At 44.5% G+C, this 26,209-nt stretch overlaps 1 protein-coding gene across 4 annotated transcripts in view; it reads left to right on the forward strand.

The window, feature by feature from the left end:
• The window catches only part of SCPL51 (serine carboxypeptidase-like 51), a 41,662-nt gene extending 16,702 nt beyond the window's left edge, over positions 1 to 24,960 (forward strand). For all 4 annotated transcript variants that reach the window (XM_086773324.1, XM_086773350.1, XM_086773341.1 and 1 more), the window contains exons 11-15: positions 3,889 to 3,958; positions 4,068 to 4,118; positions 23,356 to 23,408; positions 23,509 to 23,641; positions 23,751 to 24,960. In XM_086773324.1, coding sequence (XP_086629450.1) covers positions 3,889 to 3,958; positions 4,068 to 4,118; positions 23,356 to 23,408; positions 23,509 to 23,641; positions 23,751 to 23,810 — 367 coding nt within the window. In that variant the 3' untranslated portion in view covers positions 23,811 to 24,960. The remainder of the gene's footprint in view (positions 1 to 3,888; positions 3,959 to 4,067; positions 4,119 to 23,355; positions 23,409 to 23,508; positions 23,642 to 23,750) is intronic.
• The last annotated feature ends 1,249 nt before the right edge of the window (positions 24,961 to 26,209 follow it).

Raw genomic sequence — 26,209 nt, forward strand, 5'->3', positions numbered from 1 at the left:
ACACGTATCCTGGGAGCTTTGAGCACAAGCCCTGCTAGGTCCCTTGGAGATTGGCTTACATTCAGATAGTTGCCCCCAGTGACCTAGGAGAGGGGCGTGACTCGGATCTGTGGGGCAGGAACAATCTCAGCCTCGACATCGACTCTACCATTCCTTCGGACTAGCCGACCATGATCCCTGACCCTATTCCCCCACACTAGCTGGGACTGTTCACCAAGCATGATATTTAGTTGGCAGTTCATGGGGCAGATGATAGCTCCGCCTTGCTCACCTTTACGATTGGACCTCATGGCAAATTAGTGAGAGCAAAGGCCCCCTTGGAGGACTTCAGGGGGATGCATGTTACAGAGGGTGAGGGTGATTCGATTCCATGCACATTAGTGGCAAATTGACCCACCACCAACCAAGGTGGCCAGGGAGAGACTTTGGCGTTTCAGATTTGGGAGAGCCAGCCCATCACACGCCTCTAGTGGGACCCAGGGGAGTGGACTTGGTGTGATCTAACAAGCATGGAATAGACTCCGGGTACCCCTTTTTTGCATACACCGCACCGCTTGGTCGTAGGATCCAGATGCCCGAGGTCAAGGGCAGCAGCAGGACACTGGCAGTCTCAGGGCCTCTCACTGCACTTTCTCTCATATTTCTGGAAGAGGCTATGGGACAGTTTTCAACCTCGGAAGATCACTCTCTTTTTGTGGCTACTAGCACATAGGAGTTTGGCAGTAGGCACGTGGTTGGCCATTGGAGGTAGACCAGCATCATGTCCGAGATGTGGCCATCCCCAAGAGTCTCAGTGACATTGTCTTTGGGATTGCCCGAAGGCTTAACAGGCCACTGAGGCCGAGGTTATCATGGCTTACGAGGAGGAAGGTGGGGGACTAGCCCTTCAGGTCTCTCACCTTCGCATCTCGATAATGCACGTCCCAGCTCCATGTAAGATCAATTGGGGTAGTTGTGGCAAGCTACGGGGTTGGTCTTGGAAAACCAGCTATATTGGGTCTTCAACGAGGTCTTATTGGGTTACATACTCCCCTTCCTCGTCCTCAGCCCGTTCCTGGGTCAAGCACATATTGCGGTGTAGGCCCCAAATTGGGCATAATAGGATTGCAATCCATTGGTTCTTGGATGTCATGGACTTGAGTTCTCATGATTTTGTGACAGCAATGCATGCATGTGTGCAAGGAACTCAAGGTCAGACAACAGATTGTTAGTCATCATTGGGTCCTTTCACCAAATCAGGATTAGGCTCTACAACGTCAGGTTGAGTAGCTATCTCCCAACCTTCCTTTGAGCCTTAAAACTTGGCTCTAAAGGTGACATACCCTCATCAAGGACTTGAGCAAGATCTTAGGCTTGTGTAGCCACATCCCCTCGAAACTAGAATTCGAGTCCCGTTGAGTCTAGAGTTGTAATCTCTCATTATTTCTCCACTCAACATTGGCTCTTCATATATCCAAGCCTTACATCTCCTAACCTGGCAAGTGAACTGAGGTTGGTCTGAGGTACTCACGAGAGTTTGTCCTTGCGCAAATACTGTTGGGGGTAGTACAGTTAGTATTTGTTCTAATCCACTGCTCTCATGCTTGACCATAGTCAGTTTATTGAGCTTCTTGACCTCTCGGCCATACTCATTAGCCCCAAGCTTGATATTTTTGGAGAGTGGTATACCATCTATGTTTCAAGTTCCTGGTATTCCTTAACCCAAAATGGAGTTAACAACGGGTTCATTGTTGCTCTGTGGATTTCCGCAAGGCTTTCGATTATGTCCCCAGATCACGGCTTCTTGGGCACCTGCAGGAGCTCCACTTCATCTGAAATGATTTGAGGTGTCATGGTACTATATGAGTCTATGACCGGTAGGGTTCACGCACTAAGGGACCTTTCCAAAGAGATCAATAGCACTATTGGGGTCAAACAGGATTGTCCAATCTCCCCGACGCTATACATTGATAAGATCTGGGTTTTCATTCACCGATTGGGTGGCACAGGCTCCCGGCTAGCACAGACGATGACACCTATCCCCTCATATGCATAGTAAATCTTGAGAAGACCAAGATTATACTTTTTAACACCTCCTACTAAACATTCCTTCACATACAGAGGAGATGAGATTGAGTTGGTCAAATCATATGTATATTTAGGGATCACTTATACTAGCCCATTGTTTACTATGTGCCCAGCTACCCAATCACGATCGGCACGAGAATATGCCACTCTTGCTCGTTTAGAGCGACTGTTTTCAGGCTCACTTTTAGGAACCTAGTACCAAATGTTGGCAATTTGATACTTTTGTTGGGCCAATGGTGACGTACGGAGCAACTTTCTTGAGACCAGACTTGGGAGCAAAGGACTAGATGAGAGTGTAGAGACTGCAGGTTATGATGCTGTCACGCACGATCAGGAGTAAGGAGTAAGCCATCAGTGCCACATGCCATAGTACTCTCTAAGTTCCGATCAGCCCCTCTCATCATAGATACCATGTTCCAGGTCATCACATACGTACAGCATGTCTACACATGACATGACGATCGCATCCCACGGTTAGCTCCTCTAGACAGTTGGCAGAGGAGGGTCATTGCAGTTGTTGGTATGCAGGCACCACCAGTTGGTTCGAGTCACATGGCTTTCAAATGAACTGCCTCCCTCCCTTTGAGTAGAGTTTGGACTCCCCTTGATCTCTCACGGCAGGAGATCAACCGCATCATCTGCCTGGATCTGACCCCACTTCATATAGACTGGACATGGATATCCCCGATCACGGCAGGAGATCAACCGCATCATCTGCCTGGATCTGACCCCACTTCATATAGACTGGACATGGATATCCCCGATCAAGCTTTCCTCGACGCACTACTCTTATTTACACAGAGCATTTCTTGAGGGTAACTTTGGACGGATTCATTGAGAGGCCGAGTTAACTCCACATACACGTCCCACGCCATGAGGATCGCCATTGGTCAGCTGACGGTGTCATCACATCACCTTTCAGATCGAGATGGAGAGAGCAAAGGGCATTCTACGGGATAGACGGTTATGTAGGCTATGTAACACGGGAGAGTGAGAGAGTCAAAGGTGAATTTACATACTTAGATGCCTAGTCTACTATGAGAGACATGGACGCTACCACTGTCTCTTCACGGAGGGGTTTGGACCCTTGTCACAAGTGATGCATTATAGAGATCTAAGATGTCTGGGACTATACCTATTAGAGCTAAGGCAACAGCCCGAGAGGCAAGATACCACACAGACATCTATTAGTCACTTTTTTGACTCTCAGCCCACACAAGATCCGCCGAGACAGATTGACCAGCACAAGACTAGATGCCCCCACCGAGTGAACACCCCACCCACTCAGGAGGTCCTCCGAGCAAGCGCATGTCCCTCCAAAGAGCCAGACGGTCCCCGATCCTGGAGACCCAGACCCTCTACCCAACAGCTCCAAATCTGGGACTTGCTTCAGCAACAAAGAGAGGGACTCCTACACATAGCAGACATCGTAGCTAGATTCTCAGGACAACACATTATGAGTTCGAACACATGAGGTTCTTCTGCTGCCCACTATATTGTACTTCAGGGCCTACGTAGTACGTTGACCCTGTATTTTTCTTTCGGCAGCTGGTCTTTCTTTTTTCATGTTGTCTTGACATCCATATGTAACATCTTTGCAAATTATAGACCCTTCGGGTCTTTCGTAGACGTTAATAACATCTTTCTTTCTCTAAGTATGTGTGTGCACTTTACATATGAAGCCTCTAATCAAGAGATCCCGATTCCTTTGCATGTATGTCTGTGCTGATGTATTTTTACACAAAAGCATGTGCATTAAATACATCAAATATATCCCTACTTGCTAAAAGCTAATGCTCACTTGTTTGCATTTTTGTACAGTTGGATGGAAGTATCATCATCTGTATTCAGCGCACTAAGAGATGTTTTTATGATAGATGTGATCCCAAAGGTATATGTTCCTCATAAATAGATTCTCAGTGGTCAGCAACACCCCATACCCCTATATTTTTTAAACACGTTAACTCACTCTTATGCTTATCAATGTCTTTACTCTGCAGGTAGATGAGTTGCTATCTACTGGAGTCAACTTAACAATCTACAATGGACAGGTATCTTTTCAAGACTTGTACAAAATAATTGTCTAAAAAACTTATCCTTGATCTGAGGTTCTCTATAGACCACCCGTTGATTGGCAACTTCATCAGTAGGTTGTCAATCTGTCTGGCTGGCCATGAGCAATGTGAAGATGTCGATGGCTTCTGTGCAACCTAGCTGAGTTCCACTAACTTAACTAAACTCACCGTAACTTCCCTCCTCTTCATCATCCCACTATCTCAATCATGCATGAAAAAAACACCCATTACAGTAATTAATCCTAAATGAGAAACTGAATTGAGTATCCCCACTAAACATGTATAAGAAAGTCCATGAGAAAAAAGTAGATTGATAGGTATAAGGAGACATATGTGGATCCTCGCATCGTGTTGAGCTGCAAGCTGCTCCTCTCGAACTGTACTGCCCCTGCCATCGCCCCCCTCGCCTCTGCATTCAGCCCCTGCTTGCACACCCCTTCACTGCCCCACCCCCCCCCCCCACCCCGGCGGTTTCCCCTTCGGCTCCGTCTCTCCGTTCCTCATTCCTTTAGGCAGTTTCTTTGTTCTTGGGTAATTCTCACTTGGCAAGCCTCGGCCCCTTCTTGTCTTCACCCCTCAGGAGGACTCCATGGCAGCCGCTCCGTCGTCATCCCTGACCAAGGCCACCGTCTCTTACCTATCCTTCTCAAAAGCAGACCTCCAGCTCTTTGCTACGACAATTGCATCTCTAGAGGCCTCCACTCTAGTGTGCAAGATTGTTGGTAGCCGCCCGGTGCACAGACAACTCACAGATCTTCTACAGGCTAGCCTCCTTGGAGTGCCGGAAAAGATCACAGACATTCATCCTTTGGGGTGTGGCTACTACCAGGTTGAGTTCGACTCACCAACGGCGATAGAGTCATGCAACTAAGCCCCATCGCATTGCGTATGGCCCAGGCCTTCTTTGCAAGGTGGCAACACAGTTTCGACCCTACTTCCGACCCACTGGCTGGCATTTTAGGCTTTCCCGTGATTCAAAAAATAAGTTCGAATGAGGTACGGTCCACTTTAAAAAAAGATATTTGTACACATTTAGAGATACAAAGTCTAGAGAAGTTGTAACTTGTCAGTAACTAGAAAAAAGTTAAAATACTAGTACAAAGACTCAAGAGTCATGAATAGTGAACATATGCGTGCGGCATGCCAACTTTTAGTTTTCAAAAAATAAGTTCGAATGATGTACGGTCCACTTTAAAAAACACTTTAAAAAAAGATATTTGTACACATTTAGAGATGCAAAGTCTAGAGAAATTGTAACTTGTCATAAACTAGATAAAAGTTAAAACACTAGTACAAAGACTCAAGAGTCATGAATAGTGAACATATACGTGCGGCATACCATAAATAAGAGCCATGGCCCGCGACCTGCAATAGGAAATACAAAAAAGTGTGTAGTGACTAGTCACAACACCAAGTACAAAAATGTCTAGAGTCTAGACTCTAAACTCTAGTCCTCCTCCTCAGAGAAATCACTAGGGGAAGAAATGCCCTCACTAGAGGTTCTCCCATCATCAGAGGCCAATCCAAAACTACCCTCGCTAAGGACATTGCCCTCGTCATTGTACTCAGGCACTCTGATGTCTGCAATAAAAGCATCCTCTTCTTCGGCAACAGGTTCTAAAGAGCTCCTCGAAGTCAAGCCATGCCTCACATATGTAGCCACCAAGCCAATCGAAGTAGGACACCAAACAGTGCATCCGTGTTTTCCTACTTGTGTGCCACCTCTAGATGCATGACCTCTATTAGTACGAGAAACTCGACGGTCAATTTCCTCTAGCTCCCTGTAAAGCTTAGCATATATAGCCTCCTCATCTGGATCTTGCTCCTTGTAGACACTCTTAAGAGTATCCACTATCAACTTTAACTCGTTGACATTCACCTAAAACCAAACATTTATAAATTATTAGTCACACAACTCATCACTCATGACATGCTATGAATCATAAATCGAACTTTGAACTCTGGAGATCTCTACCTGTTTGGAGACTCCATGTCATGTATCTTCTCCCACCATGCGCATGTTAGCTCGATAATATACAAGCCTCTCTAACTGCATGGTGCTCGGACGATTCTGTATCTTTGTATGTATAAGTGAGTAGGAACTCCAGTTCTCTCACATGTCCCTGAAGAGCAATCCTATGAGAAAAAAATAGAGTTAGAATGTAAGCACTAGTTTCTAGTCTAGAGTATAAACTTTAAAGTTAAAAGTCTTAAATATTCAATAGTCACCTGTGACAAGACTCTCAAAGCCACTTTTGGTACGTGAGCCATTTGATAGCCAAATGACTCCCACCAAAAAAGTGGCCGGACCATCGACTCCCTACTCAAGCAAAGTGGGTTCGTGAAAGCGGCTCCCCTCTTATCATTGTACCGAATGAGCTCTTGGAGGAACTCTCTTTGCTCATGGACGAGAAGTATCTTTGGCAAGTAGACAGCTCGTCATCGGCGAAGAGCCTTCGTACTTTATAACAAGGCTGCAAGGAGAGATTGCAATCAATGACCATGCCTGCAATCCCCTCATTCGCAGCTTTCATCTTTGCCTTCACATATGTGAGGTTGTTTATGTTTGCATCGATGTCAGTTTGCCTCATTGCCGAAGAGCTCTCCTCCCTTGGCCTCTTTGATTGGAAGTTGGAACCAGCCAAGGGAGAGCCGGAGCCGGATGGGACAAGGGAAGAACTCACGGATGCGGGTGTAGCGAAAATCTCCAAGTCCACCTTTGCCTTGGTTACGGATGAGCGAGTACTACTTCACTATACCATCCGCAATTTCTTGAGGAATCACCTTGCACAACGTAACTTTCCCACCAAGCTTCGACATGTGCAAGGACCCTCGTGGCGCTACTTCTGTAACCCTTCTCGCAAAAGTTGCACATCCATTTCCATGATCCCGAATTAACGCATGCTTTTCCTTTCCTCTGGACCTCATTGCCAAAGTCTAAAGAGAGACGGAGAGAGAGCCTAGGCCCTAGAGGGCGGGACTCAGGAGGGAGAGCTTGAAAGTTAAGAGCTTGAGAGAGGGAGAGAGGTAGGGGGGAGGAAAGACAGAGAGAGAAATGAAATGAAATGAAATGTTATATTAACGTCTTCAAAAAGGCCAAAGTGACCTATGAGACCAAAGTTACAACCATGTGACATCTGATACACTGTCCAGAAAAGAAAAGAAAGAACTGAAGGTAAGTATCTGGCCCTACAATACATCAGTAGGGAGCATCCGGAAGCAGCAACTAGGGAGAGTGGGAAGCTAATGCTACTAGTCAAAATGGGGTACATGAGTACATGGATACATGAATACATGAATATGGGGGGGTACAAAAGTGACAGTGAGTACAACAATATATGGCTGGAGTGATAATCATCCTAGGAGCTCTAGCATGGGTCTCTGCCGGATGGCCTGGATATCTGCCATAGTAAGATGCCTGGTCGGACGAGTCCGATGCCTCGCAATGATGCTCTGAATCCTCCGGTGTAGGCACCGTCTCCGATGTGAGGATCCGCGAGCCCTCGGGCGTCTGGATCTGCCCAACTGGATAGCTCTCTCAACTAGAGTCCCATGGGGTGCCCACTGCTGGGCTGTCGGCTGTGTGTCCTCCTAGGTAGTCCCTCTAAAGAATTCAGTAATCTGTCTTTGTGTGCACTGTGGACTCCCTGCCAGTCGGGCGTCTGCTCCTGATAATGGACTCTCTGAGCCTGCGGATCTCCAGGAGATAAAAACCCAAGCATCGCTGATCACAATAGTCCATGACTCTAGCTAGTACTGGAAGGGTGGAAGTCTGTCTAAACTGAACCCATGGAGCTCAAACCAGGATGCTATCTGCGCATACCAACATGAAGTGTCTCCCTCCATGGCTAGCTGACGAGAGGACTCTAAAGCAAGTCATGCATACCGGTGTCGAGGAAGCTCCCAGGTGCTATGAATGGAGGACACTGATTTGGCAAGAGCCTCGACTACGATCAGTGGTGCTCCCATCTCGGCTCTGATAATCTCATGGGGCCTTGAGCCTTGAAAGTTAACAAAGAGAGAGCTTGAGAGAGACTAGATAGTAGACACTAGTCTCTACTATCTAGAGCATGAGGCTTCAGCCTTGAGAGAGAGAGAGAGAGAGAGAGAGAGAGAGAGAGAGAGCGCTTGAGAGAGAGCATGAGAGAGCTTATATAAGAGAGCCAAGGCCAAGCCGCCCACGCTCCAAATGGCTACAAAAAACAGCCAAAAAAAACATGCAAAAAAACGATCAAAAAAACGCACAAAAAAAAAGGTCGAAAACGGGCAATTTGTTTTTTCAAGTTCATTTCGTAGACGTATCTATTGTATGGTATGAAACAGTACGTACGTTTCGTACGGCTACAACAAAATGCAACTAGAAAAAAAAAGTCCAACAATCGCCTCGTACAAGTCATTTTGTATCGTAACATTTTTTACATGTGGTTGGTGCAGTACACATCCCGCAGACAACTATTGAGACAGCTGAGCACCAGGACCCGACTGTGGACGACTGTGCTACTAGCCTGCTAGAGAGTGGCAAACCGTTGGCCTGCACCAGGGGAACCAACCGACTTCCAGAGCTGAGCGCCACCGTCGGCGCGTGCCAGGCTGGCAGAGTACATGAGGATTCGGTTTTGTCAAAGAATCGTTTCGAGCATTTATCGCAGCACCCACCCATCATCCCCCCCCGTCACCACTGTGAGGGTCCCACCTCCAGCCCCTTCGGTCTGGTGGCCGTTACTCCGCCGAGATGACTCCTTAGGTTCTCAGATTCCAATGAGGCCAACTAGCCCCACCGAGCCCTCGGCGAGCCCCTCCCCGCACCCTCCTTCTCTGATGGATCACTCCTAGCCACTACCACCCCCTCCGCCTCCTCCGCACCCCCCCCCTCCTCCTCATCCTCCATCCTCGCCTCCAACTCTTCTCGCAACAATCCCCTTGTTCCTCGTCCTCTTCTTTTGAGCCCGCACTCCCCCCCCCCCCCCCCCTCCACCTCTCCAAAGCACTCCCGCCACCCTTCGGCAACACCCAACCCAGAGCGGAGGCAGCTGACAAGCTCCGTCCGCCATTTGATTCATCAATTCTCACAGCCAGTAGAGATGACCATCGCCACTTCCCCAGTGACGGCTCTCCCGCCAGAGTCCCCAGGTGGGTCCCCCACGACCTTGGGACTGCCGGTGGATTATAGTTTCTTTCGATGTCTTCTGGTGGAAGGAACTGATATTTTTGAGGAGAGAGTGGATGTTGGTTCAAGGAGTGAGACAACAGACAAGCACGAATGTATTGCAATGCCAAAAAAAACAAAAAAGTAGTACTTACAACTGATGCGATAACATGAGATAACCCTAAGTGGGTGTCATGTGTCATAGCAGTTGATGACTTAAGAGTCATAACTACCCTAAGTGTCCTAAAAGGACTAAAAACAAGATCTAGCCTAATCTAGCTAGCCTACAAGACATACCAGGAAATAAGTGGCAACAAACCCCCTCCATGGTATGGCAGAAGTATCTTGGAAAAGTCTTAGAGATACCTCGCATCTAAATCATGGTTGCACATGTTCATCCATGATGGATATAGCAACCTATGCTAGTACAGGGATAGCAATATTACGTAACAAATGGAACCAAGTGTAAAGCTTGCCGAAAAGCTTCAAACTTGGGCCATGGTAAATCCTTCGTGAAGAGATCTACCAAGTTGTCCTACGTCGGAACATAATACAACTGTATATCCCCAACCATAATATCTTCATTGGTTATAGCTCCGAGAGCAAAGGCTACCGTCTATATCAGCCCCGTTCTGGAAGGCTAATCATCAGTAGAGATGTTTTCTTTGCTGAGCATTCAGCCTTTCCTTTGCTGGACTGTCAGAAACAGCCCAATGTTGATGCCTCAGATGTCTTTGACACATTGCTGCCCCTTTTGAAGTCCAGTACAGATTTTGAGCAGCCATTGGAGAGTCACATTCCTACAGCTGCACACAGGTCTCAGCTTCCAAGTGCTGCAAGTGAAAAAATAAAAGAAGCCCCCAATAGATGTTGTCCTCATGGGACCACACACATCACTGTGAATCAAATGCACTTTGCGGGCTGCACCAACACTACCATCCTTGGGAAAAGAAGATCTATGCGTCTTGCCCAGCAAGCAATATTCACAGATATGCTTTGAAAGTGCATGCATCTTTGGAAGTCTATCCAAAACTGAATCACTTACTGCATGTGCCTCTACAACAGCCCCTTTCTCATAACAATCAAGAGTATACAGTCCCCTTGTCAGTGTTCCAGTGAGCACAATGGTAGCATCATGCATATAGTCATAAACTGCACACCGTTGACCATCAAAGACAACTCTGAAACCAGCTGTAGCAATGGCTGGAATAGAAATCAGATTTTTCTTAATGCCTGGAACATATAGTACATCCAAAAGCGTAACTGTATCACCTAAGACTGATGTGATCTGAACCTTGCCAATGCCTCTAACAGCATAAGAGGCATTGTTTGCACATATAACAGAGCCCCCCTTAGGTGCATTATGCAAGGACAAAAACAATTTCTTGCAGGAAGTAACGTGCTTTGAAGCACCACTATCAAAATACCATGTGGACATAGAATCAGCCACAAACATAAAGGCATCATGATGGGAAGGATCATACTAGCATGTGACAACAAATTCCCACGCATCATGAGCAATATTTGCTGCCTCAGTGCTCTGTTCACCTGCAGTAGAAGCATCTGAAACTGCAAGTCCTGACTGCTTCTTCTTCTTCTCAGATGCGATGCGCTTTCTGCATTCTGATATATCATGTCTTGGCTTCCTACAATAATTGCATCTCTTTTTCTTTTTGCCATCACTCTGGCTAGAATCAGATGAGGCACCAACATTACGTTTGGGATTGCTTGAACTCTTGCCTACCTTGCCTTTGCCCTTATGATCAGTGGCAAAGGCTTGATCTCCAATCATGGATGCAGTCCGATTAGCACGGCTCTGCTCTTCTTGCAATAGTAATGAGACAAGCTGATCAAAAGAATAGTGGTTGGAATTACCCATAGCCACCAATCTCAAGGTAGTAGCAAAACCCTGATATGAATCAGGAAGTCCATCAAGAGTAGTCGACACAACCTGACTGTCTGGTACAATCTCATCAATGTTCACCAGCTGCTCTCTGTACTCCTTGACTGTAGTAAGATATGCATCCATGCTCTCCCCTTCTTCCATCTTTACACCATCCAACTGCTTATTCAGAAAGGCAACTCTGGCCTCATTCCTAATCTGATAGAGAAGCAAATTTATCCCATGCATCTTCAGCAATCTTGCAAGACCGGATATGAGGAATAATAGCTCTCTTAATTGACAAGGCCGGATATGAGGAATAATAGCTCTCTTAATTGACAAGGCAATCAATGCATGTGCCTGTGCATCTCTACCATCCCATCTGGACTGCTCCTGTGTGGGAGGTGAGGCAGGAATGGTGCTCGTGGATGAAGAATCAACGGCATTTCCACCACCTGAAGAAGCAGGGGCAGTGGTAGACAATGGTGAAGGAGGTCTAGGGTCAATTCCTGCAACAATATTTGGCCACCAACACATGACGCATCATGTATGCCCACATGGGATAGTTGGTGCCATCCAGCTTGTCCTCTGCTCCAAGCATGCCAAATAAGTCATTGCTAGCCATTGCAATCAAGCAATCAAGGCAAATCAACAAATGCAAAAGTGTATCTGCCCAATGCAACTGAAAATAGCCTCAAGGCGCTACCTGCATAAACAACTGACACAAATGCACAAATCTGCCTGCTGTACTTGACTAAATGTACCTGAAATAAAATCCCACAGGCACGAGGGCCTATGCACACAGCAAATGGAGCAAAAGCCCCAAAATTGGAGATGGCAAATGTGCAAAAAATAAGGGGAAACCGTTTACCAGGTCAATTTCAGTCCAATGTGCAGAAATCTGAGGCAAATCAACTCCAAAACTTGCAAAACCAGGCTTTTTTGGCAAAACCACTAGTGGTTTTGTACAATACAGCAAAGCTGAAGTCAAATACTGTAGAAAACAGGTTGGCCTGCTTCAAGAAGGGTGCAGCAGGTCAAAACAGCTTCGAATCTATTCAAAACCACTCAAAATGAAGGCGGTTTTCACCAGACCAGGTGGTTTTGCCTTGGAACGAAGGGGGTTTTCACTGATTTTGAGGCAGTTTTCGCTGGAATGAGGTCGCTCAGCTTCAGCAAGGTCGAATCTTGCAAAACAGTACCAAAATGTGCAAAACCAGCGGCGGTATTGACAGAAACCGGTGGTTTTGACAGAAAAATGGTGGTTTTGCTCAAAAATGGGCTGTTTTGAAGGGGGTTTTCACTGGACTGAAGTCGCCCAGGTGTAGGAAGGTCGGAGGCAGAAAATATGTCGACAAAACTCCAAAAACAGACCCGGTTTTGACAAAACCAGTGGCAGTTTTGCCTGAAAGATGGTGGTTTTGGCGGTGGTTGCTGCAACTAATGTCGCCCCAGAATCGCAGCAAGATGGGGACGAAAAACCTCGCTCTAATACCACTGTTGGTTCAAGGAGTGAGACAACAGAGGAGCACGAATGTATTGCAGTGCAGAAAAAAATAAGTAGTAAGTACAACTGATGTGACAGCATGAGATAACCCTAAGTGGGTGTCATAAGTGTCACGTGTGTCATAGCAGTTAATGACTTGAGAGTCATAACTGCCCTAAGTGTCCTAAAAGGACTAAAAACAGGATCTAGCCTAATCTAACAAGCCTACAAGACATACGAGGGAATAAGTGGCAATAGTGGCTCCCATTCGGATCTGTGTGGTGTTTCATCATTCCAGGCCATCCACGCCAGAAAGTGGCACGATGATCTTCTCCTTTCCCTTGAGTGCAGCCCCGGAGATGTTGAGGGATTCGGAATTAAATTCAAAATAATTTAATAAGGCTTAGTACTTTGAACTAGGAGACTCCTTGGTTCACCCCCACTGTCCAAATCTAATGCAACTTGGCAATTTCTAGTTGAAATTCTATTTCAGGGGATCACTTCCTATTTTGCTGGAAGAAAATACTTATCCAAAAATATTTCAAATTTTTATTCTCTCTCTGTAGAATATTTTCTCTCTCTGGACCAAAACAGAGTCAAACAAGATCTTTTTCCATTCTGAAAGGGGGGATGATTACAAGAGATTGAAGGGGAGGTTCTTACATCTTTACATCATCATTTGCTAAGGCCGCCATCCAAGGGCAGGCAATAGAGCTCACACCATCTTCATGATTTTTGCATCACCGACGTGCTCACCCATGTCTGGCCCCTGGCTCGGATGGAGCTGCAGGGACAGGCAATAGAGCTCACACCATCTTCATGATTTTTGCATCACCGATGTGCTCACCCATGTCTGGCCCCTGGCTCGGATGGAGCTGGGAGGCTCAGGCCATAGAGATCACGACGGGGAGGTGGTGTCTTCCAGCCAGCTCTTTGTGTTTATATCTCAGCTGTAGTACCCCTCCCCCCCCCCTCTTACAGATACCTTCATTGTGATTGATGGAGTTCAAAGTATGCCTACTCTCGCGCTCAGATAGTGTGGCGACACATGGAGGATAGGATCCATGCCCACTTGGCACCCCTTCGCCCCAAGACTAATTGTGATTACTCCCCATCGAAACCCACGCCCAAGACTCTTCAAGTGGAGGGCAATACCAATAGTTCCACCTCCTACAAAGTTTGATATGCGGATAGCTTCATGGAACATTCAAGGTCTAGGGGGGCCTTAGTGCTTCCAAAAGCAAGGCATCCTCAGAGGAGAGCTACATAGAGCTACAATTGGGGGACCCATTGACATTCTCTTTCTCCTGGAACACCATCTTTCCGAGGGATGTACACGTCGCTGTGGGAAGATTTTACCAAGCAGGAGTCACACTTTTTGGTCTTCCTCTTTCGGCCCCTCAGGGACGCAAGGTGGAGTTTGTCTTTCTATCAGCAAGCAACTCTTGCCGGCAGTGGCAGACTCGAGTGTCATAGTCTCTGGGCATGCGCAGTGGGTTACCGTTAGGATTGGAGAGGAGTGTGTGGACTTCCTCAATGTTTATGCCCCGAACATCACAGCAGGTAGTAGAGCCACCTTCTGGAGTACAATCCGTCAAGCCCTTCCTCAAGCTGACTTTTGGTGCATGGGTGGAGACTTTAACATGATCGAGTCACCAAAGGATAGACTCGGAGGAGGCAGGGCTACAGTCTCAGGCGCAATGCGAGGAGTTGATCTTGGCACTCAAGGGACAGGACCCTTGGCATCTACTAGAGTTTGGGCACAGCCTCAGGAGCCAATGCTTCTCGCGGTCTAATAGGAGCAGCACCGGCCCCAACCTCTCTCAACTTGATAGATTCTACGTGGATGAGTGGGCTTGCAGTAGCGGGGGCATGATTGGCATCTTGGCGGGCACCACTTTCTTTGATCATGCTCCGGTTATTCTGTCCTTGAAGGATTCCTGGATGCAGGACAAGCATGTGAGCACTAGGATTCCGGACAGCCTCTACAGAAGGATAGAGCAGATATGGGCGGGACCGGATTTTATCTCAGGTTCTACTGCATGCACCTTGGATGCAGGCCTCGGCGTAATCAACAAATTTTTGTAGGAGGCAACACATAGCAGATTGGAGGGATTTCATGAGCAAGAGAGGAGCATTCGGAGGGGACTTGCTTCTCTCCAGCATCTTCAAGAGAGGAGCATTCGGAGGGGACGTGCTTCTCTCCAGCATCTTCAGGAGAGTTCCCCGATAGCCCGTGGATTGAGAGTCAGCTTGCTGCCGCCCGTACTGAAACCAAGGTGGAAAGTACAATCCAAATTTCTAGGAATATTAAGTCTCACATTAAAGACACTAAGTACAGATAGGTTTACTAGTACAGCCACACTCACCCACACTCAACAAATGAGTATAAAAGAATTTGGAGAAGTTGACAACACTATGGGTCCAGAACGCCACCCCCCTCCCCCATAAATAAAACTTTATTACAGGGAGTATTTATAGATACATGTAGAGGGTGCTCATGCACCGGATTTCCAAGTATCAAAGATGAAAACAATATAAAACAAGTTCCTCCTCCCAAGCCCAAGGCAAGGGGTGTTTCCAGCTTCACACTAGCCTAGTGTGGATCTCACAAGAGAAGCCCAGTCTCACGTAGTCTACTATGTGGATCTCACAAGCACTCCCAGTCTCACACTAAACTAGATGCTCCTACAGAGCCTTGGTCACTTGGTCCTCAATCCCAAATGAAAACATTTGTCGTAACATCATTTTCAATATACATACCTTCTATTTGTCATCCCTTCAAGGTACATGTAGGTGTTGTAGCAAAAGAGGAGTTTGATGAAGTTTATGGCCTGCTGTACCACCCTGTAAACAGTCCTGTAGAGGGAGAGAGAGGGAATAAAAGTCAGTCACAGTGCAATCTGATGGTACCCAGCCCTATGCAGCAAACTGCTCGATGGAGAAGAGAAAGGTGCTCTCTGTGCAGCCTGTAAGTAGCAAGCCTTTCCTTGATGGTGCAGTCGATTCAGTCCATTAGAAGGAGAAAGACTAAGAATCTCCTTCGCTTCAGTCCACTGGCTGGGAAAGAGGAGAGAGAGGTCCTTCCACTTCAGTCCACCGGCTGATAGAAGATAAGAGAGAGAGTCCAGGGCTTCGCTTCAGTCCATCAGCTGGGCATAAGAGAGAGAGAAAGCATCGAATGCTTCCATTTGCTTGCGTGCGGGAGAAATGAAATGAAATGAAATGAAAGGTTATATTAACGTCTTCAAAAGGCCATAATGACCTATGAGACCAAAAAGGTTATATTAACGTCTTCAAAAGGCCATAATGACCTATGAGACCAAAAAGTTACATCATGGTGGATCTGATACAATGTCTGGATAAAAAACCAGAAAATGAAAAATAAAGATGATACTACTGAATGCTCTCTGTAGAAAGCCATCTTCGTGCCCAGCTCCTTAGTCGGCTGTATCCATGTCCTCCTAATGTCCAGCTGAACTAAATCCTGACGGATGAGTCTGGTAATCTCTGTCCGTGTGAGAGTGAGAGAGGGTGCCTCCAGAGAATACTGGAAGGGAGGCAATCTGTCCATGCTAAAACCATGTGCCTGGAACCAAGATGTCATCTGTCCATACCAACAAGCCGTGTCTCCTTGTAAAGCTAATTGTCGGGAGAACTCAAGGGCGAGGCGTGCATATCTGTCTCGGGGGAGATCTCACAAGCCATGTATGTAGGAGACTGATCTCGTAAGAGCCTCAATGACCAGAGGGGCAACCGCCAGCTCTGCTCGAATAATCTTATGAGGTACCAAGGCCTTGGCTCTAATAATCCTAGCAATCATAGATACCAAAGGCCTCTCCATACCTCTCCACCCGCCTGCGCTGTGATGGCCCACTGAAGATCCCCATATCTGCACTCCATAAAGCATAGCTAATGTCACTAGAGTGTCAAAAAGCCATAGGGTCCCCTGACTTGAAGATAGGCACAATGGTGGACATACTCCAAGTCTCGGGTAAGCCTTCACACATAGCACGATCGACTGCAAGAGAAGGAGAGGAATCCTTTTTCGCTTCGGTTCACCGACTGCGAAAGGGTCAATCGGTGCCCGGTTCTTCACCCACCTTCTTTTCCCCACGTCGACTACCTTGCTGTATGCAAGCGAAGTTTCGAGGAGTCACACGTGGCCATCAATGCTCTTTGTTTTAATGAGTCCAAAATTCCACGTAGATGATATTGTATTCCACTAATGATTAAAGTCCTCCCTTGGATACAACTTATGGGTTTGTGTGCCCATTGGGGTGTTCACTTCCATTTTTAATGTGGGTGTGAACACTCCACCTTATAAAAATATGACTAAGCCTTAGACATGGCTTTTGAGCCTTTCGACAGCTAGTTTTGGTGCTTGCAAAAAGCCAATCACAAATCAACAAGCAAAGGCATCCATGGAGTCTCGTAGCCAGTAGTTCTAGGCGCCCGAGCGCTACGAGACCAAACATAAGCAAGCATGCAAGACACAAAAACAAGTCATGCATCTAATAAATCTTTTATCTTCGCACATATATAAAATGAAGTGCATATGCAAATATACATTGGAAATCCCCTGTTCTCAAGCCATGTATCTCACCCAGGGATCTAGTCATACTAGCTCACCCCAAGCTCTAGTGTTCCCAATCATACTGGTCACACCTCCAAGCCACTAGTCACACTAGCACTGCCATACGTGCTACTGATCATATCAAAAAATCTCTCATCCCTCTGGAAATATCAATCCATGTTATCAACAAAGCCCAAATACTGGACATCCCGAGGGTGATTTACCAGTCAAACTGGTGTCCAAATGCATAGAAAGATCCGGAGAGAATCTATCTTTGCATTTATTCGAGGATACCTTGTTGTGCAAGGAGCCAAATGGTGACATCTCTCCCCTCTTCTAAACAGTTGACCGCAACTGAAAAGCTTCCAAGTAGGCATCCAAAATTTGAGGATAATCTTTCAATGTTTGTTCATCCAACCATTTCGCATCCATAGCAGGATAGTTGCAAAACTTGACTAGATAGCGCCGCTATAAACGGCCTCCAAGGAGCCTCTTTTCTTTATGAAAAAGAATTTGCTCAGTTTGGAGAATCTCTTCCATTTCCTCAACTTCAGGAGGGTTCTTCTCCATAGGTTCACTCGGCTCTGATCCCATATACTTTCGAAGTAGGCTCATATGAAAACCATTACGAATCTTCCAATGATCTGGGAGAGCCAATCTGAGTGCAACTTCATTAATCTTTTGGGAAATTTTGAAAGGGCCATAATAACTGTTGGCAAGCTTAGGAGTAGCACCCTCCTTGCCAAGTCTTTTACAAAGTCTGGCCTTATCAAATTTCTGCAATACCCAATCTCCTTATTTGAGATCCATGTGTAGTCTATGCTTATCAGCAGCCTTTTTAATATTTATGCTTTTCCTCGGACTTTTGAATGGATGTCCGTACTTTGGCAAAAGCATCCTATAAATCACGTACATATTCATCTACTGCAAAGATTTCATCTTTTGTACGCAAAATGGAATTCAAGACTACTCTGCCATACATAACCTCAAATGGTGCTTTGCCTGTAGTGGAGTGTATGGTATTGTTGTAGGCAAATTCTACCAATGGTAAAAACTTCTCCCACATGTTCTTTTACTCGGCAACATAGCATTTAAGCAAATCAAGGATGGTTGAATTTGCAGCTTCACTCTGTCCATCCGTCTCAGGGTGAAAAGCTGACAAGAAGCTAAGTTTTGTGCCCATATTATCGAAAAGAGCACTCCAAAATAGGCTAGTAGTCCTGGGATCTTTGTCACCCACCACAATGGATGTTGGCATTCCATGATGCTTAAAGATCTGTGAGAGAAAATTTTAACCATATGGTCTAGCTAAATGGGCTTCTTCACTCGTATAAAGTGAACCTGCTTGCTGAATATGTCCACAATAGTCCATATGGCATCATGGCCATACTGTGTACGAGATGAAGTCCATGGCTATGCTTTCCCAAGGTTCATTTGGCACGGGTAAGGGCTGAAGTAACCCTGGGGTCTTTTACTTGTTGAATTTTACCTTTTGGCAAGTGATACATTGACGTACATATGCCTCGATATCCTTGCGCATAGTAGGCCAAAAGAAATACCTCTTGATAAACTGAGTGGTTGGCAAAATTCCTCTATGCCTTGCATAAGGCGGTGCATGAGACTCATTGGTAACACGATCTGTTAGCATACATGAGATATCCATCTTTACATACATATGGCATATGTGTTGTCCCGGACTGCAAATCAGCCCATAAAGATGAAAAATCAACATCCATTGCATACGCATTACGCATCATAGTTAAATCCTCATGTGATGCGACTGAAATGGCAGCTACATATGGCTTTCGTGAGTGTGCGTCAGCAACTACATTCTTCTTTCCAAGGGTATGAATGATCTAGAATGAAACATGGAAAGAAAGTTGGCCATCCGCATATGCTTCTCAGAAAGCTTTGTTTGAGTAAGAAAGAATCTCAAACTTTGATGATCTGTCTTTATTGTAAATTCAGCTTCTAAAAGGTAGTGTTTCCACACCTTTAGAGCATGAATTACAGCCATAAGTTCCTGCTCATAAACACCCATATGCTTCTTGGCACCTTGCAAACGTCTGCTCTCATAGGCTACTGCATGTCCCTCTTGATTGAGGATAGCTCCAATGCGTTCTCCCGATGCATCACATTCAGCTCAGAAAGGCTTCTGCAGATGAGGCACAATAAGCATGGGTCCTGTTGCAATATAAAAGCATTGGACTCTACTTCTTCCCAAATGAATATAGCCTTCTTTTAGTTAAGGCATGCAACTCTTACACCATCTTCAAATTCAAAGTGGTTTGAGAGATTTTTAGGAGGATGCCTTAAAAAGTCAATAAAGCTGCTTTTCAATTGCTTTTTAAAAGCAAGTTACTTTTGAAAAGTGCTTTTTAAAATCAAAACTTGCTTTAAAGCAAGCCTAAGCCGACTCTATATAAGTGAGGCATGGGGAAGGGCCCTAGTCATAACCATAGTGTGGGTTTGAGAGGAGGAGGTCAAAGAAGCCTTCACTCGCAGGCCTTGGACGCTAGTGCATGTGCGGGAGCGCTCCTAGCCGAGGATACCTAGAGCAAGACTGGTGAAGTTGTATCCCAACTTCGTGAAAAGTAAAGAAATACCTGCGAGGGCACGAAAGCGGTTTGGGGCCACCACTTCTCTTGTGAAGGAGCAATCTAGCTCCCCCTGTCCACATTCTCTCTCTTCAAGTTTAAGTGATTTAAACTGTTTTTAAGTGCTTGTGTGTGGTGAAGTTTTGTCTACCGCCTGTCAGCTTTATTGAAGGCCAGTTTCAACATCTCTCTTCTCTATTGTGTCTTGCTAAGTTTTAATTTAGTATTAATCTCCCATGGGAGATTAATTAGCATTAATCTCCCATGTGCCTAGCATTAATCTATGTTTGTCTTCCTGTGCGCATCACTCATGTGACACTAAATAGAGTTTTCAACCAGTCAAATTGAAGCTAAGTGTCACATGCGCGGAAGCTATGTGTCTTCTTTCAGCCCTAAGTAATTGAATAAGAACCCTAATGCAAATCAACAACAAAGATAAAGAGAATAGAGAGAGAGATAGCTGTATTTTTAGTATATTATATAGTACAAAAGCTGTACAAATCTGTGGCCTTTGGCCTTCCAAAAAGGGAAACATAAGGACCCTATTTATGACCTTTGACCTGCCCCAAAAGGGGGAAGATAAAATAACTCAAAACACTGCTCAGCCTTATATAGCATCCAAACATGTTGGTCGGCCTGCAATAGCACTGTCAACCAGTAGCAGCAGTCCATGGCCTGAATAATCATCATGATTAAGGATCCTTTTCACACATGTGGCCGCTTGGATGCCTACCGACTGCTGTCCAGCCCTCTGTTGTGCCTTGTTGAGTTTCTAGGTCCTACATGTGCTGCCAAATTGTGCTTAGCCTGGTGTCTCAACCATGTCCATGTGGCATGAAATAAGGATTTGAATTAATTTTTAGTCTCAAAAGATGAATTTCCACCATAATTCTACCTAGGGAATTAAGGTTGAAAAAATTAAATGGTAGCTTTCAGCACTTAGCCTTGCCGAGTCTGATTCTAATACAATGTTACATGGTCACCACACCACCTTAAAATCAAGACACGGGAGATGGACATCCATGCGCGATGTAGTAAGGGTGAGTGGGACATGGGCAGCAACAGTATCTCAAAATCAGCCTAAGGCTTTTATACAATGTTGCATGGTCACCATACCACCTTAAAATCAAGACGCGGGCAATGGTTTCATCCATGTGCGATGCAAGTGTGCTCGTGACATGCTTCTACCCATTGGCCAGCTCAAAGGTCGAGTACGTGGCCGGATTATGTGTTTGTAAGGGCTATTGCACCAGATCTTTGTAATATTGTCCAGGTGCCAATAAGCAGCCCAGTGTGGACATAGTTATTGGATTATTGTGTGAACACACCTTGTTGGACATTATTATTAGGGTTGGTAGAGTTGGTAGGTAGCCAACTCACCAACATTAGACACTATAAATAGGTAGGCTTTAGCCATATTCATTCATTGATCATCATTGAGTCTTTGAGAACTTAGGAGCGCAGCTACCATTTGAGTATCTCTATTCAGCATTGTATACTTTTCATGTTAGTAATACATGGTAGATCTCTCTCTACTGTGTATTTAGCATGAAGAAGAAGCAATTCGAAGTCTTTCATTAGGCACTAATCGCAATCAATCAATTCATAAACACACTTCTGCAAGCACCCATGTTACACCAAGACGTCCGGTCAACCTATTTGGCAACTCTCTTTCTTGAGAGCTGTGATTGTAATCAAACTCGTAAAGTGCTTCTCTGTCCACAAAAACTACAATAACACATTAGTAGCCCAAGATTTGCAACACCCACAAATAGGTCCAGGTTGTTCGACCATGCTCTGATACCAACTAAAAGATATCCTAATCTGCTTCTCAATTATCATGGCCAGTAACTAAATCATACATAGTATTCTACACAAAAAGATTATAAAGGGTCTATCTTTAATACATAATTGCCAATAATTAAGAATTCTAAATGTAATGTAAAATCTAACTATCAAAATTTTGCTAACAGAAATTTAGAATCCATTAGAGAGAGTTACCACAATATAATCTCAACCTCACGCCGACATTGTCCACCCAACCACCACACCAGACATTGCCATTGTCCCCAATTCACCATCATCTCAGTCACAGCCAGCATACATACTGAGTTCTACTTTGAGACTCCTGATAGGCAGATTTCCTTCACATGTCTGGAGGATCTGTCTGGATGGGCCAGCCCCAATCACAGCTGAAAAATTCTCTCTCACACACACAACCTGTTGAGCCAAAATCAAGCATATGTCAAGCAAAAGTCGCATGTACGAAATAAGCGTTGGTTCTTTTCTGTAGTCAGCTTTCAATTTTAAATACAATGAACTTGAAAAGAGTTCTTTTCATGCTTGCCTGATTTCAGTTAACTCATTTAAACACATGTTATCAATCCAAAATATGTCTGTTCACACACATTCGTATTTAAACATCTGCTATCAACACAAAATAGGATTGTTCACTACGCATTCAGATCACTGCATGTACATATTCAAGGCCGTACACTGTTCACATTCAAGCTAGTATACCGTGACCATTGACCAATTGGTATAGATGTACTCATCGTGAATTGCTATGCCGTGGCCATCTTAAATCAGTGCATGTACACTTCTTCCAGATCAGTACCTCCTGCAATCGATGCATCTCTGAGATCGGTGCGCCTCTGAGATCAGTACATCTTTATCTCTGAGATCAGAACAAGTACAAAACAATCAAGCCAAACAAGTATATTCCAGGCAGCCACTCTCAGTTGCATAGCCTCCAATTATGCCACATCAAAGCATATTGCTTAATGCATCAATGCACACAATCAAGCCAAACAAATATATTGCAGGCAGCCGCTCTCAGTTGCATAGCCTCCAATTCTGCATCAACGCATATTGCTTAATGCATCAATGCACCCTCAACTTCAACAGAAATCGCAGCTCCTTCACACAAGTTCTCCTCTTGCTCGGACACTAAAAGCATACGATAACCACCATCACGAGCCAACTGAAGTCACTAGATGGAAACACTTACACTGGAGTGCCTCTGTTGCTGTTTATCATTGCCTACCAGGTCCCGAAAAATAATCATCATTTTGCTACACAAAATGTGCCTCATAACTATTCATACTCAATGCCATTATGAGGTAAAATGATGGCCCCTTTACTGTTCACCCCTTTACTGTTCACCTAATCATTATTTAGCTCCACAAAATGTACCTCATAACTATTCATACTCAATGCCATTATGAGGTAAAATGGTGGCCCTTTTACTGTTCACCTATTCATCATACACCATATGGTCGCGGCCCCACTTACCTAAATGCCTGAGTAGCTTCCTCTAGCCCTGTGCCCAAGTCCATTGTCAAGAACAGCCCTCGTTTGAATTAGTCCCATGAAAGAATGTATTTATAGACGGGAGAATGTATTTACTCCCATGAATAATCCACGACTCACAGAAAGGAGAATGCTGTTACTCTCATAAATAATCTACGACTTGCAGAATTGCACCATGCTAGAGAAACTAAGAAATGGGCTCTATGGAGTGCAGGTGGATTTGATTTGTGCCACTGAGGGAACAGAAGCCTGGGTCAAAAAGCTGAAGTAAGTTTCAAATGATTTCATATTTCTATTGGAAGGCATAAATACTGTATGATATAATGTAATAATTGTAATTATAATGATAATTGCACATTCTACACAGTTGGACGAACTTGGCAAATTTCCAACTTGCACCTCGCATACCATTGTACTGCAACAGTACTGGGGGTACTGCTGCTTTTGTGAAATCTTACAAGAACTTATCATTCTACTGGATTCTTCTTGCTGGCCACATGGTAAGAATTTTTTTCCTGGCTGATATTTGTAATTTTTCGACCATAGAAAGGAAGAGGTCATGAAGTGACAGGATTTCTTACAAAGGTTTGGCTCCTCTGAATTCTCCAGGTGCCTGCTGACAACCCCTGCATTGCCTTGGATATGCTGGGAATGATTACAAGCTCATAGACAAGCATCCACAATCAAGAGCTTCAATTATTCATTTCCAATAAAACGTGTAAAAACAATGGCACATATGTCGGAATGTGCTTTATTATTGGAATAAGGTGGACAGTCTAATGTAGGCTTATGGAGTCCTCTAATATAATTCAAAGGTTTCTCCTTTGATCATTTAAACATATGTATGTGTGAGCCAGCAGGGTCTACCCTGAGTGGTAAGAACTTGGTGCAGATGTGCAGGTGTTAAGTTCAAACCCTGGCATTGCGGACGCGCAGGTCCTAACATAGGTACATGTAAAGTCTTAATAAGCATGGACTTTGCATAAGTACAACCGCGAAGTATACCTGGGGTCGTAAACATGTGCTGCCATTGTAGTCCACCCGCAAAGCAAACCACCCTAGCACCACAGCATAGGAACTCTCACAAAAAATATAGATATGTATGTGTGCTCACATGTGCATGGGTGTGGAAGAAAACCATGACATCCATATGGTGGGCTGCTACACCATGGGTGTGGATGAGTGAGTGCACAGATGATGTGCCTATGCGCCAACCATGAGAAGTAAATGGTGGGCTATAACATAGCCAGGGGATAACTAAAGCATCGCAACTGACTTTGGAGAGGGGGAGAGAGAGAGAGAAAAAACCCTAAAAATGTGTACCTCATTAGCTGCAAGCTGCTGATTTTTGCATGTCGTGGTTGCGCCATCATGCCACCTCCACATGAATGCATGTGTCATGGAATCACATGTCTGCTGTGCGTCTGCAAAGAGCCCCCATGCATACATGCATGTGCCATGGGATCACATGCATGCGTCATGAGCTCTGCTAAGGACCCACCGAACACACTGAAACCGCCTGTGTTTTTGTGTGGGAGTAACGCAGTCAAGCGTTTTGAGTACGTGGCTATATGGGTGTAGCATGCATGCAAAGCTCTGTTTTCACACACGGCTTTACCCATATAAGATATCTCTTCCCAAAGCCGTGTATACCTTTCTCTCTCTAGCTTTTTTTCTCTCTCTTTAAAATAAAACAAAAAATATTTTTTTAAAACTAATTCTTGTCCACTCTCTTTTTCTCTTTCTTCCTGCTCCTCACTTTCTCCCCCTTAAGAAAAGACTCATTTCTATCTTTCCCATTTAGAACCAAAAAAATAAATAATACCTTTAAAAATCTCTCTCTCTCTCTCTCTCTCTCTCTCTCTCTCTCTCTCTCTCTCTATATATATATATATATATATATATATATATATATATATATATATATACAGAGAGAGAGAGAGAGCGCTCTTTTTGTCCTTTTTTTTTCTGGACATCCAGAGGATATTGATAGTTGTACATTGATTTGTCTCATAGGTAGAGTTCGGCCTCTAGGACACGTTAATACAGCTCTCTCTCTCTCTCTCTCTCTCTCTCTCTCTCTCTCTCTCTCTCTCTATATATATATATATATATATATATATATAGATGTAACTCTCTTTCTCTCTCCAACTCTGCGATATATCTATCTATCTAACTAACTCTATATATATATATATATATATATATATATATATATAGTTAGTTAGTTAGATAGATGTAACTCTCTTTCTCTCTCCAACTCTGCGATATATCTATCTATCTATCTAACTCTATGTGACTATATATATATATATATATATAACTCTCTCTCTCTCTCTCTCTCTCTCTCTCTCTCTCTCTCATTGTCTTTATTTCTCTCGAACTGGCCAACCCTCTTTAACACACACACTCTCTCTCTAACTCTTTTTCTCTTCCTCTCTTCTCTCTCATGTCCCATGTTCCTAGTATTCCATGATGAGATTCCCTAGACAACACCCTCGTGAGATAGCTTTGTTTTGTTTCTTCTTCTTTTTTCGTTCCATGATGAGATATGCCATAGACATTGTTGTATCACTTTGGACTCATAGGCCCATTGGGTCTTTAGTATGTTGAGAGATGTAATCGTGTTGTTGTGTATATGTGGGAACGCACCCTAGAGGTGCAAGATATTATGGTAAGATATGAATACCACATGTGATATTATATGGTGTGTGAGTGTTGACCAAAAGAGTGGAAAAGGGAGTGCATGGATGATGATGTGTAAATTGGGATAAGGTTAGAAGGCCTATATCATTGTATGGTTCATTGTGAATGCAATAGAATAGAGTGTTGTGTTGAGTGTGCAATCTCTCTCTCCCTCTAGTCATGGAGATTTTAGTGTGGTATAACCCACCTTAAGTTTTATGCTTAATCTTGTGTCTATCACCATGATCAATCCCATTTTAGGATTGTTAACATGGTATCAGAACTAGTATGGGCTCTTGATCATGCTGAATATCTATGTATAGTTTTCTTGTTTATGAGGCTATTTGATTAAGCATTATTTTCAGTTTATTATGAAAAAAAAT

This window comes from Cibotium barometz, chromosome 3 (genome assembly GCF_041138505.1).
Source record: "Cibotium barometz isolate CiBa-2024 chromosome 3, ASM4113850v1, whole genome shotgun sequence".
NCBI lineage: Eukaryota > Viridiplantae > Streptophyta > Polypodiopsida > Cyatheales > Cibotiaceae > Cibotium > Cibotium barometz.